The sequence below is a fragment of the Haemorhous mexicanus genome, chromosome 24, assembly GCF_027477595.1.
Source record: "Haemorhous mexicanus isolate bHaeMex1 chromosome 24, bHaeMex1.pri, whole genome shotgun sequence".
Taxonomy (NCBI): Eukaryota; Metazoa; Chordata; class Aves; order Passeriformes; family Fringillidae; genus Haemorhous; species Haemorhous mexicanus.
Window position 1 is genome coordinate 2,606,662 of NC_082364.1, and position 13,698 is coordinate 2,620,359.

Genomic DNA, 13,698 nt, shown 5'->3' on the forward strand with positions numbered 1-13,698 from the left:
GGTGTTTCTGGCTGAGTGGTGAAGTGCTGCTTTAACTCTCCCCTTGCAGCAGGGAGGTACCAGGAGAAGTAATTTTGGATAGGGAAGCAGGTGAGCCCGGCAAGCCTTAAAATCTGGGAGATTTTGGTTCCGTTCGTGACACAGCTGGAAATTCCCTCCCTGGCCTCATGTGGTGGCTTAGCCTTCCCAAGTCTTATTTTTCCAGCCCTAAAATGAGAAGTAATTTGCTCTTGTCTCAACACCTTCCTCTGCTTTCTCTATTTTGACTTGAAGAGCTCAAGGGAGGGACTGTTTTTACCGGGTGTACACATGGAGTGGAACATAATGGAACCAGGATCTTATCAAAGGCACGCCGATGCTATTGTAATGCATACAGTAATTATAGGGATGTATACGGAGGGATGATGAAAAAAAAATCCAATGAAACATGGCATTTCCCTCTGGAAAAAATGTTAGTGAAGTAAAACCACGCCTGGGAGTATGTCAGTTCCAGCAAAAAATGTCTATTAAAAATTATGCAGTGCTGCTCAGCAAGGTCACAGCGCTCCTTTTAGAGCCAGTTAGAGGTTTCCTTGCAAAGCAGCACATCAGTTTTTTTTTTTTTTTTTCCCTGCAGACTTTTAGCCAAGGTGTTGTGTTTTGGGCTTTTATTCAGATTTAGGGGCAGAAAAAAATTGAATTTCATAGAAATTTTGCAGGAATTTCTGCCAAGAGGAGCCTTCTGCATCTCGATATGCATGGAGGGATGGTGTCCCTGGTTAACACCAGGTATAAATATATATTTCTATAAGATTTCCCATGAATAACTTGTTCCCCCCATTCCTATCTCAGGAGTGCAGCCCTGCTATCTGCATGTCCCTATCAGCCCAGCATGTAGATATGGACGGGTGTAATGGAGATATTAGGCATTTATTGCAAGGCATTCTGTTGAACATCACCTGCTGCTCAACATGAAAAGTTGATGTTCCACAAAGCCACAAGCCAAAGGCTCCTTTAGAGCTGTTCTGGTGCATCGGGTAAATATCTGAGCTCAGAGCAGGCACTGTGTGGATTAATAATGCATGGAGCAAATCTGTAGGAAGAGCAGCGACTGCGTAGGGCTGACTTAGAAACTGCTCTCCCTGCTTAGGCAAATAGGCAGGGAAGTTGTGTTTTTTAAAGCATAATGTGTTGGTAATAAACCAAACCAACCTAATTGACCATTTCCAGCTGCTCCAAGCACAGTCGCTGGCTCGGCAAGCTGGGGCCAAAGGAGCTTTGCCAAGGGTGGTAAAAATTGCTGTGTGGTATCTCATGGTAGGCAATTTATGCAGGTGGAATGGTGGGGAAGCAGTGGAGGGGTTGAGATGGGATGGAATTAGGAATCTTTTCCCCTCTCAAGGGGTTTTCCATCACCTGGTGGTCGCTGGGGCAGCAGTGGGTTTGTGCTGGAGGAACACTCCCAGCCCTGACATCATGACAGGATGAAATCTTCCACACCCTGTATTTGCCTCTGCAGAAGTGTCCTGCCGCACCACTGGGTCATTAGTGCTACTGTGCTCGTTAGCTCTTGCTGTCCTAACGAGCTGGGAGGTGCTGGAGGCCTTGGCAGGGTGTGGGGGGCTCCTGGTGGTGCCAAGAGGTGGTGGAGGATCCACTGGACCTCCTTGAGGGCTGTGGATTGAACCAAGCCTTGGGAGGGGAAAGGAAGGAGAGCTGAGCCCTCTGCAGCAGCCTGTAGCCACTTTTTGGCAACTCCCCATGGAAACTGGTGGGTCACAGCAGTGGAGGTGCTGGGGAGCAGCCAAGGATGGGTGAAATGCATCTTGTCTGTGGCTGGGGACAGTGTCTCCCTTTGCCTGGTGGCAGGGATGTGCAGGCATCAAACAGGGCTGGTGGGAACATCCAGCCCGAGCTGCCAATCCCTCCCAACGTCTGACATTTGAATCCTTGTCAGATCTGTGGATGGGGCTTGAGCAGAGGGACCTGTGCTTTGTCACCTTCCTGCAGCACAACGACTGGCCTGGATCTGACTCAGAGAGTCCCTGGGTGATAGAGAGAGAAACACAGCTGGATTTCCAAGAGTTCGCAGCCAAGTCTTCTTCTGAATTGCAAAGTGAACAGCTCAGATTTTTGGAAGCCTCTGAGGAGGCATAAATACAAAAAGCCAGAATATCTTTAATTTTTTTTCCTCATTGTCATTTTTTTCCTGGCTATAATGTTGTTTGAAGGGGCTGTGAGTCACCTCGAGCAATCAAATGAGACATCCTTATCACTTATGAAAATAATATTTAATGTGATAGTTTTTATTTAGGTTGTTTTAAAGGGGGTCTCTGGGAGTTCCGAGCCTCAGATATTCTTTTTATTGGACAAAGGATGGAATAATTTAAGGTTTTTGTTTCAAGGAGCTTTTCTGTGTGGGCATGTGGGTGTCATGCTCTTCATGCTGGGTTGTGGTGTGGACAGATGTGTTTGGTTTGGGAATCCTGAACTGGAGAGAAGCCTATTTTATTTCTGGTGTTGTGAAATATGGACCAGTGGTTGGCATGGGCAAGGAGCTGAAGTAACAGGAGTGTGTTCAATCCTAAACTGGGTCCAAGGGGCCCAGGTGCTGCTCAGAGCAGGAGGTGGGCTTGGTGTGAGGAATCAGAGGAGCGTGGTTACAGCACAGAGAACCCCCCTTGATCTGGACTAAAAGGAGATTTCTCCAAACTGAAGAGTTTTCCGTGTTACATTTGCTTCTAGAGCCATTTCCACATGGGTTTAGGTGCGCAAGGGGAAGAGGTTTGTTGGGGCTGTCCTGCAGAGATCAGCCCCCCAGGAGCAGGTGCCCCTCTTCCTTTAGGGCCAAGGAAGGTGGGACAAAGGGTGAGGGTGTGTGAATCCCTCCCACCACCGTGCAGGTGGGGAAACTGAGTCACAGCATGGCTGCAGCTGTCCCAGGAGGGATTCACCCCCTTTCCAGGAGGGGAAGAACTTTGGGGGGGATTGCAAGGGTGCTGTGGGGGTGTGTGGGTGATGGAGCAGGGGTGTGAACACTAAAGGGGAAATGTGGGGGGGTGCAGATGCCAGGGGAATTTAGGGGGATGCAGATGCCCAGGGGTTGGGGGGACAGGATGCCAGGGAGTTTGGGGGGATGTAGATGGAGGGGGGAAGTTTGGGGGCTGCAGCTGCCAACAGTGAGGGGGAGGAGGGTGCTGGGGGGGTGGGGGGCAGATCCCGGTGAAGTGAGGGGGCTGCAGGTGCCCGGCGGGGGCAGATCCCGGTGGAGTGAGGGGGCTGCAGGTGCCCGGCGGGGGCAGCTTGGGGGTGTGGATGCCGGGGGGAAGTCGGGGACTGCGGGTGCTGGGGGTGCGGATGCCGGGGGTGCAGATATTGGGGATGTAGCTGCCGGGGGGGTGCTCGGGGTGTCTTTGTCGCTGGGGTGAGGGGGTGCGGGTGCCGGCGCGGGGGGGCCCCGCAGCCAATGAGTGCTGCGCGGGGGCGGCTGCGTGCGCGGCCGGCGGCGTGTTGCAGCCGGGCGGCGTGTGCGGGCCGGAGCGGCGGGCACGCAGCGCCTGTCCTCGCACCTGCAACCCCTTCCGACCCCCTTCCCCCCCCTTTTTTTTTTTCTTTTGGGTTTTTTCCCCCTCCCCCACCCTTCGGTGCTTTTTTCCTTTTTTTTTTTTTTTTTTCCCTTCCTTTTTCCTTCCCCCCCCCCCGCCCCTCTTCCTGCGCTTTGCTCCGGGAAAACGCTGGATTTTAAACCTTTCCCCGCCCGGCAGTGAGTGGGGAAGGAGAAGGAAAACATGGCCCAGGCCAAAATGCACCACCCCGTCTCTTGGGTGATCTTCGCCGGGATGGCCGCGCTCCTCCTCTCCCAAGGTAGGGAACGCCGCGGGGGACGCAGCCCGGGCGGGCGGAGGATGCGCGGTCCCACAGCAGCACCCTCCGAGGGGGCTGGGGGATGAGAATCCCCCCCAGAGTGGGGACGAGGATCCCTCCAGAGCGGGGACAGAGCTGCGAAAGGGTCCCCAGCCCGCCGTGAAGTTGCGGGGGATGCGGATGCGGGTGCGGCGCAGGAATTCCCGGCGCACCGGGCTGGCGGCGGGGGGGGACACCTCTCCCCTGGCGTCCTGATGGTTTTTGCGGGTGCAGAAGGACTCTGCCACCCCAGCACAATTCTGGCAGGATCAATGATCCGACAGGCTGGGGGGGCACAGCGGGGGCCGGGGTTCCTCCGTGCTTCCCCCACGCCTTTGCTTTTCCAGCAAGGTCGTCCGAAAAACTCGGTGCAGCCCCGCTCCCGCCGGGCTGGGAGTTGGGAAGTCCCGGTCCAGCCTGTCCCGGATCAGCACGGCTGCCTCCCCCCAGCCGGGGGACGGTGCTTGGAGGGGAGGGGGGGGGCTGTGCAAGGGAAAAAAAAAAGAGCAAAAAGCGATGGGGAAAGGAGGGGGGAAGAGGCGGCAGGAGCCAGCCCCATCTGGCCGGGAGCGCCGAGCCTGTCAGCTCGCGTTAGGCTCCTCGCAGCCATCTGGAGGGGCTGTGGGAGCGGGGTTTCCTCCATGGGAGGAGAGGATGGAGCCGCATCCTGCCCCGGGCCGCCGCGGGAGCTCGGGATGCGCAGGGGGATGCGCCGGGGGCTGCGCCAGGGGGATGCTGCTGCGCCGAGCGCGGGGGGCGCCTGGACCGGGGCTCCGGGGCGGGATGTGGGCACTTCCCGGGGAAACGGATGCACCCCGGGGGGGGATGCAGGCTCTCCTTGGAGCAGGGATGCACCCCCGGGGCGGTGGGAGTATTCATGGGCGAGAGGGATGCACCCCGGGGAGAATGTGGGGTCTCCTGAGGATGGATGCACCCGGGGGGGTGAATGCACCTCCTTCTCCGCAGCCAGATCCTGCTACCTCTGCGCTGCTCCCAGGTGCCCACCGAAGGCTGGGGATGTCCAAAGCTGCCCAGCCTCGTCCCCCGTGTGCCGAGGCGCGCTGCAGCAGGAGCCGGGCGGGCTCTGGAAGCCCAGCGGGTGTGGGGCTGGGGGCTGCGGGGTGGGCAGGGATGGTCACAGGGTGTCTCCCACCTCAAACTTCTCTCTGCTGGGCAAGCCGGGCCCGTTCCTGCGGGGGGAGAGCCCCCCGTGCCGTATCGACCGGCACAGGCTGCTTAGCATGCACATCACACGGTGCCGAGGCATCGCTCCTCTTCGCCTTCCTCCCGCTCTCCCTCCCCGAGCGCTCTCCTTCTCGCAGGGCTGTTGCTGCCCGCCTGGCATTCCTGCATCCCTGGGGCTTCCCCGGCTGCCACCTCTGCAGGGAGCCCGGGCGGGGTGTGAAGGGTAGGGGCTTCCCAGGAGAGGGATGAAGCTGCACCTTTCCCTCCTCACTTCTCCTGCTCAGAATTTAGGCTTCATTTGTTTTATTATTGCATTATTTTATTATTTTTTAATGCTTGCTTTGGGGCTCCTGACTTGGCTTCCTTGCAGTCTTATTCCATGCCTCTGGTCATCCTTCCTGCTTCCTCTCCCTGCTCCTATCAAAGCTTCCAGATCAAAAAGTAGTTGGTTTTTTATTTCTTTATTTTATTATTTTTATAACTCTCCTGGGCAGCAGAGCAGTTGGGAGGAATCTGCTGACTCCCGAAGCCCAAAATCCCCCAGTTCCCTGCCTTTCAGGAATCTGATGTGGGTGCCAGAAGTCCCTGAGTCACTCCTGGAGTGAGGGAAAACAGGGAGCCACGTTACTCCATGGTCTGGGGAGTACCCAGGGCAGAGCTGTCGGGAACTGGGTGAAATACTGCCCAGGGCAGCCTTTGGCAGCAAAAAGTTGGGGCCATTTTTGGGCTGGGAGTTTTTGCATTGTTGGAGAGGAGGAGTCCCCTTGGGAGTTTTATTCTTGCATAATTTTATTTAAGTGTCATTTAAAAAAACCCTCAAACACACCCTACAAATAATTTTGTATTTTAGTGCAAACTTTTAAAGAGAGTTTCAAGAAATTTGGCTTCACTCAAGCCCAAGATAATATTTAGGTTTGTATGCAGTGCTGAAAATCAGCAGTAATGTGCTTCTGCTTCATGAATTCTTCTGCTAATCACAGTAGTTTTTGGAATTCATAAGTTTTCCCCTTTGTTTGGTGTCTAGAAGTGGAGCTGGCTTGTGTTTGAAAAAGTGAAAATAATTGTCATGCAGGAAAACTGTGTTTGGCACAAACCTCCTCCAAATATCTCCGGAGATGTGTGCTGCCCTCTGCAGTGGCTCATCCTCCTCTGGGTCATCTCCCTATTTCCAGCCAAACAAACAATAAGAAAAGTGGTTTGTGAGTGTGCTTGAAAGGAAAGTGGAGCACGAAGTGGGATAATTCAGAGCCGTTTGACCACCTGCATTTGTGCAAACACCTGCGGGTCCTCCAAGATTTACAGATTCATTTTTGTAGATTTGCTGGATTTGTGGAATTGTGGCCCTAAAATAGGAGCTGTTGAGGGCTGTGTCCCTCAGGAAGGAGCCCTCTGAGCCCTGGAATGTCCAGAGTGGCTGGACACCAAGGAAGCTGTTGGGTGCTGGAGAGAGAGGCTGGGGCATTTCTTGGATGCTGCCTCCCCTTGGGAGGGAGCTGCAGGTGTCTGTTGCATCCACTCACAAGAAGGACGGAGCCAGAAAATGTCCAGCCACAACTAGGGAAAGGAGAAGGGAAGAGGGGAGGTTGCAGAGGGCTGGGATAGCCCCTGGCTTCGGGAAGTGAGTGGCAATTTGGCAACACAGCTCTCTTTGTGTTTGCTCTGGGTCTTCTGTCTGATTTTCAAATAGCAGCAATGGAAATCCAAAATATCCTCACACAGGGCCCAGGCAGCAGAGTTCTCCCTTCCCCCTTCCCCTGGCTCAAAGCAAAGGGGTGTCCTCACATGTGCCTCACGTCCTTGACCCAGAGCCCACCTGGATTTCTTAAGGAAGAGGCAAAAATCTCACCCCAGCACTCGGGAGTGGAAGAGACAAGAAAACTCTTCACTCAGCCACGCATAAAAGGATTAACCAGGCTAAAAGGTCATAGAAGATTTAGCTGGGCCTTTAGCATCAGTAAGCCAAGAATTATGGGAATTTGATTTACAAATTAGCATAAAGACCTTATTCTAATAAGCATACAAGCTGAAATAGGTATGTAAAATAATAGCATGTGTCAACATCCTACACAGAGTGTTCCTCATCCGAAAGAATTATTCGCTCGTTCGATGTGGCTGGGATGCAGATAATTCCCAAAGTGAGACAGGCTGAGCTGGTGTGTGATGGAAAGGCTGGATCTGACCCAGAGACACATCCACAGGGAGGAGGGGCTGGGTGCTTCCCTTTTGGAAGGGCAGGATTTGGAATCTGGGTTGGGTCCATGAAAAAAAATGCTACCTCCAAAAAAAGTTATCCCAAAAATATGCTGTCCTCAAAAAATGCTGTCCCCCAAAAATGCTGTGCCCAAAAAACGCTACCCCTAAAATCCTGTGAGAATTTTCTCTCGGTGGAGGGGTGAGGGGAAACCTCCTGCTGTCCCCAAAAAATATTGTCCCCAAAAAATGCTATAATCAAAAAATGCTGTGCCCAAAAAATGCTACTCCTAAAATCCTGTGAGAATTTTCTCTGAGTGGAAAGGTGAGGGGAAACCTCCTGCTACCCCCAAAAAATGCTACCCCCAAAAAATTCAGTTCCCAAAATCTACTACACCAAAAAAATGTGGTCCCCACAAAATGCTGCCTTCAAAAAATGTTATCCCCAAAAGATGCTACATCCTAAAAATGCTGTGCCCAAAAAACGTTACTCCTAAAATCCTGTGAGAATTTTCTCAAAGTGGAAGGGTGAGGGGAAACCTCCTGCTACCCCCAAAAAATGCTATAACCAAAAATTCTACTCCTAAAATTCTGTGAGGATTTTCTCTCAGTGGAAGGATGAGGGGAAAACCTCTGCTACCCCCAAAAACTGTTGCCTCCAAAAACTGCTGCCTCCAAAATCCTGTAAGAATTTCCTCTCAGTGGAGGGGTGAGGGGAAGCCTCCTGGCAGCTCGTGCAGGAGGTAATTGCACTAATGAATGTGTATAAGAAAAATTACATGTATCGACATCTTTTTGTGAATGCTCGGATTTATTGCTCCTCGGGAAAAATATTAGGTGTGGTTAATAGTTATCACACAGGTCAATAAAATGTGATATTCACCCCAACAGCAGAAAATAGCTTTTTAATAGGTAATAACAGTAATAATCAATACCTACATGATTAGATAACCCAGTTATACGCAGTACATAAAAGGAGGGGAACGCACTCTGCCTGCCTGCTGGCTGGATCTGGAGTGTGGCTGAACATCTGTCATTGCTGTTGATTCCCAGCAGGGCTGAGGAGGTATCAGCACCTCTGGAAATCAGGAACCACGTGGGATTCACTGGCACATTTTTAAGATGCATTAGAGCAAGCAGGAACCTGAGAAGACCTTTGGAAAGCAAAGCACAGGGCTGTGCAAAACGCTGGAGGTGCCCAAAATGCTGGAAAGGGGGTGGGATTTTGGTTTGAGTGGTGGAGTTGCAGGTGGGTTTTCCAAGTGTGTTGTCATCTGATTGCAGGGGTTCCATACTGATGTCTCCTCATCACAGAGGTTTCACACCTTCCTGTGGTTTCTCGTGGGCAGCTCCTCAGGGCACTGACTCTTTCTTCTTCAGTAGCCAGCTGACTCCAGTTCCTTCCCAACCAGCCACCCCACTCTTCTATAGCTGTCTTCTTCTCAATGATCACAGCTGTGCCCTGTTAAAGTCAGGCCTGCTCCTAATCTTTGATAATTGGCCCAGCAGCACTCCTCAGGGGTAAGATTACTTTCTACACGATCTTTATTTCCTTATATTCTATCCCACTACACAAGTGTGGATTTCTGCTGCTTCCCCGGGAGCCTCCCTGGTTACAGGGAGTTGGTTACACAGCAGTATTGAGCTGGTTACACAGCAGTGATTGGCAGGATACAAGGAGGAGTAAAGTTGTTGTAGTTGCTCTACGCTGTGGTTGTGGAGAGATCTCCACCACAACAGAGGGAGATCAAAATGATAAAAAAAATCAAAGTGAAATGAAAACTCCATTGTGTGTAATAAATTCCCTTAGAGCACAAGAGCAGGTGATGGAGCAGGTTTGTGTAGTAGCTACACCAGGTTTTGGAGCCCCACTGGTGGACTGGAGATGTGTGAGGTCCTGTAAGCGCTGACACAAATTTCAGGATGTGCAGTTGTTTCCTGGCCATGAAGCACATGTGAGCAAGGTGCCTGTGGCCACCTACAGTGGCTATGTGAGGAGGAAAAGGTTGTCCATCTCAGGTGTTCATGGCAGGGGTTGGGGCTGCAGCTTGGCCTTGGAGTTGAGCTCTTGCTTTCAAACAGGGGCCAAAATGAGCAAAGGTGTCAGATTTGGGGATTCTATGGCAGCCCAGGCTGGTGTCCAGCTGGTCTCTCTTTCCCACATTTGGGATGAGCCTCACGGGTCAGAAGGAGATTAATATCAGTTTGATAAGCAGAGAGAATCAGATGGGAGCTTGGAAAACCTCCTCTGCTAAATCTGAACCTCTGAGCCACCCTAGGGACCTCTGTGCAGGATTGGTGCTCTGGAGGCTGCAGCCACTTTTGGGATGTCCCTGTGTTTAGAAAAGCTACTCCTCCTTTCTCCACATAGGAATTTTGACCAGCACAATAACCCTGGCTGGTGGTTTTTCAATCTTCCTTTAACTTACTCCTGAGATGAGTGCATTTGATATTAGAAGTGTCTGCTTTGTGTATTTTTCTTGCAGTTTTCACTTAAAAACACCTATATTGTGATTTCTTCCCCCATTTTATTTTTTCCCCAGGGGGAAGAAATTGATCAGTTGACAGATCTGGGTCAGGTTAGCGAGCAGGGCTGGCTGTTTTCTGTGATAAACCAGGAGTGGATGGGGAGAGCTCTTCCCAGGAAGCTCCAGTCAGACAGGGGAGGTGAACTTCAGCCTTCCTCAGCCTGGGAAACACCCCCTGAGGAGCAAATATTTGGCCATGGGGATCAGAAAAAGACCTTAATTTGTGTTTGTCTTTGCTTCCCAAACTTCAGCAGTGGCAAAAAAGGGCAAAACTTTCCTTGCTTGTTCTCCAGTTGAAGGGGCAAGAGCTTTAAAGAGGGGAAATGAGATTTTTAAAGCATTACTGTCATTCTCCTTTGATGGGCAGAGACAAATTTCCCGTTAGACTCAGCAGGACCCAAACCTGATCCATCTCTGATGTTCATGGCAAAAGCCTGGAGCTGTGACTTGGAGCTGAGCTCTTGGTTTCAAACAGGAGCCAAAAAAAGCAAGGTGCCAGATTTGGGGATTTTGTAGTGGAAGTCCAAGCCATGCTTCTGTCTTCTGTTGCCAGCCAGCACCCACACCTTGGCACGTGGGCTTTTCATGCCTTTAGAAGCTTTTATAGGAAAAAAACCAGGCTGGGAGAGCTGGGGGTGCTCACCTGGAGAGGAGAAGGCTCCAGGGAGAGCTCAGAGCCCCTGCAGGGCCTGAAGGGGCTCCAGGAGAGCTGGAGAGGGGCTGTGGACAAGGGATGGAGGGACAGGACACAGGGAATGGCTCCCACTGCCAGAGGGCAGGGATGGATGGGATAGTGGGAATTAGGAATTGTTCCCTGTGAGGGTGGGCAGGCCCTGGCACAGGGTGCCCAGAGCAGCTGTGGCTGCTTCATCCCTGGAAGTGTCCAAGGCCAGGCTGGATGGGGCTTGGAGCCACCTGCGATAGTGGAAGGTGTCCCTGTTCATGGCAGGGGGTTGGAATAAGAGGATCTTTAAGGTCCCTTCCCAACCCAAGGTATTCTGGGATCCTACAAAAAACAGGATCACAAAAGAGTGACCCCTTTGTCACTGCACCCCTTGGGGCACCCCAATCCCTTCATCCTGCAGGAATTGCATCCCAGCACATCTGGAGCTGTGGCTGGCAGCTGGGAGGAACAGCCACCTCCCTCCTCCTCCTCCTCCCACCTTGCTCGTGGTCAGCAATAAATCAGAGGTGCTGCCTTGCCGGGCTCTGGTCTCTGCTGCCAGGAGGCAGAGCACGGATTTTTGATGTGCTCAACAGTTAATATGTCTAATGCTGAAAGCTGTTGTAAATTAATTGACCTCTTGGCCCCCTTGTCCTGTTGACTGTTCCCACTAAAGACAGTGGTTGGTTCTTGGCATTCTTGCCCCCCTCCTCCACCTCCCAGTAATGCTCTGCTTGCTAATCAGGGCAGTCAAAAAAAGGAGCCTCGACTCTGAAATGCTTCAGAGGAGCTGCATGGGCAGGTCAGGATTCTGGGCAGCCACTGTGCCTGAATTCCTGGTGGTCAGAGCATTCCCTTTAAAGCTCTGCTGGCAGCTGGCATGGAGCCCACTGCCTTCCCACGGGGATAGTGGGGATGGAGGTGCTGCCAGACTGAAAAGTCCCAGCGCAGCCCCAAGGACCCTCTGGAGGTGGATGCAAAGTCACCTCTGTGCCCTGGGTGAGCTGTGGCTCACACCAGGTGGTGGGTCTGGCTTGGAGGAAAGATCAGGGCAGGTTCTCATCAAGGATTTTTTGGAAATTACAGAAAAAGATCCCAGAACAGTCTGGGTTGAAAAGAAGCTTAAATCTCATCTCATTCCTGTGGTAATCACATACCCTCTGAACAGAGAGACATAGCTGTCCCAGGATTTTCCTGGGAAGCTGTGAGAAAGCTCAGAGAAAGAATTAAAACAATTATTATCTCTCTTTCTGTAACTCTTGTTTATAGATATGATTCTCCAGAGTGCGCTATTATTCATAGTTCACCAACAGGAGAGAGAAGATTCCTGAAGGCCAATCAGGTCTTAGGTCCACCATTGTTTCCATAAGAACTGTGGATTTCTAAATAAAGTGCTTTTAGTGCCTCCTGATGATGGTGTCTCTGTATTACCTTTGGCTGTCCCCAGGACCCCTTTGGTGACACATTCCACCCCCTGCCATGGGCAGGGACACCTCCCACTGTCCCAGGCTGCTCCAAGCCCCATCCAACCCAGCCTTGAGGGGATGGTGCATTTTCCTTGCACACTGCTGATCCTGGAAACCCTGATTTAGCTTGGAAAGGAGCTTGGAAAACCACAAATGCTCAGTCCATGGGGCTGGTTCATGTCCTCCAGTGACTCATGGTGGGAGAGAGCAGCTGCTAAGGAGTGGGAAATGCTACAGGAAATTGTGTAATATTAGAAATGAAGCAGAATGCTTCAGGTTTTTCTAATTCCAAAATGAAATAATAATAATAAAAAAAGAACAATCACAAATTCCCAGTGAAAGTAAATTCTGGGAAAGGGATGGATTGATTTTTGAAGCATTTTCTTCGGAGCTTGCTGAGGCTTTATGTACAAAGTTGTGAAGCGATTTGAAAAAAAAAAAAATAAAAAGAGCTCCAAAGGCTGTGTTCCAGCAGTATCAAAGAGCCTGGAGTCTCCAGCCTTGTTCCATTTTGTATTGTTATTTCTTCAAAACAGATCCTTTGCTAATGTTTCCATTTTACTAGAAACAGAATTCTTGATTTAAAGGACTGGTTTGAAAGCCAAACCTGACCCGCCTCACTGGAAGCATGACAGGCCCACAGAGCAAAGCAAGGTTCATTAATGCCATAATATTCTCTTTCTTTTTTTGGTGTTTGGGGCTTTTTTCCCCTCTTAGAGGAGTTATCTGGTGAATAGTACTTGGTTCCTGGCTTGGTTTGGGTGTTTTTAGCTTTTATTCCCTTTCTACAGGACAGATGGTATTTAGAGATCAGAGGGTGCCTCCGTTAGAGTTTTACTTTTCCAAAGTCAATTCCCAAAGCCAGCACTGGGGTTTTTGATAGCGGGCCAAGGCACAGGAGAGCGGCAGGGCTGGCTGGCACGGGGTGAATTTGGATTTAGGATGAGTGACATCTCTCTTAATGAAGCCCTTTTTGGAACAAAGCTGGCGAGGAGCAGGATCCATGATCCATTAGGGGCCGGGGTAGTGGCAGAGCCAAAACTGCCTTGTCACTGGAGACAACAGGAAAAAAACGTGTATTATTTATTCTTTACTTTTTGTGCTGCTTTTCTGCACGTCAATGCTTCCCATTGTATGTTTTGGGCTTCAAAACCTGACACCACGTTAGAAACCATCTCCAAAGCCCCCAAATAATGCATAAACTATGATTATTCCTTCTGATCCACTTGTGTTTATGTAAATGGCTGGAAAAGCGTTTTTCAGCTTATTTCAGAAGCTTAAGGGATTCATACCAAGCCTATTATTGAAAAATCAGAAAGTGAAAAGCAACTTCTGAGACAAGGAATTAGCAACTCAATGGCAGCGCTGGTGCTGCGGGGTCTGGCTGGACCACAGATGGGAATTCCCTTGGGATTCAAAAACCCAGCAGGTTGGTGGGCTTCGAGGGGAGAGGGGACTCAGAGGAGGTTTGGGGTCAACCCAAAGGGATGAGGGGCTGCAGGGGGAGCTGGGGCACACACCATTGGTGCTGCTGGGGCTGGTGGTCTGGATTTTGGGGGATGAAGCCCCCAGGCACTTGGGAGAAAATCCTGGCTCCGTGTCCTTGCGTGCACGGGTGGGAAGGTGCTGGCAGTGCCATCCTGGCTCCATGCAAACCTCTTCCGTCTGTCCCAGGAGAGGTGGGACCAGATGCAGATTCTCTTTGGGCTCCATCCCGTTCCAACCAGCCCTGCAGCATCTCATCCCTCCTCTCCTGCTGCTTTTTTTCCCTGGTTTGGTCCCT

General features: G+C 51.2%; 1 protein-coding gene across 1 annotated transcript in view; it reads left to right on the plus strand.

The window, feature by feature from the left end:
- The first annotated feature begins 3,676 nt into the window (after positions 1 to 3,676).
- Positions 3,677 to 13,698, plus strand: part of LOC132338023 (protein CEPU-1) — a 366,776-nt gene continuing 356,754 nt past the window's right edge. Inside the window, exon 1 of the mRNA XM_059867150.1 lies at positions 3,677 to 3,843. Coding sequence (XP_059723133.1) covers positions 3,768 to 3,843 — 76 coding nt within the window. The 5' untranslated portion in view covers positions 3,677 to 3,767. The remainder of the gene's footprint in view (positions 3,844 to 13,698) is intronic.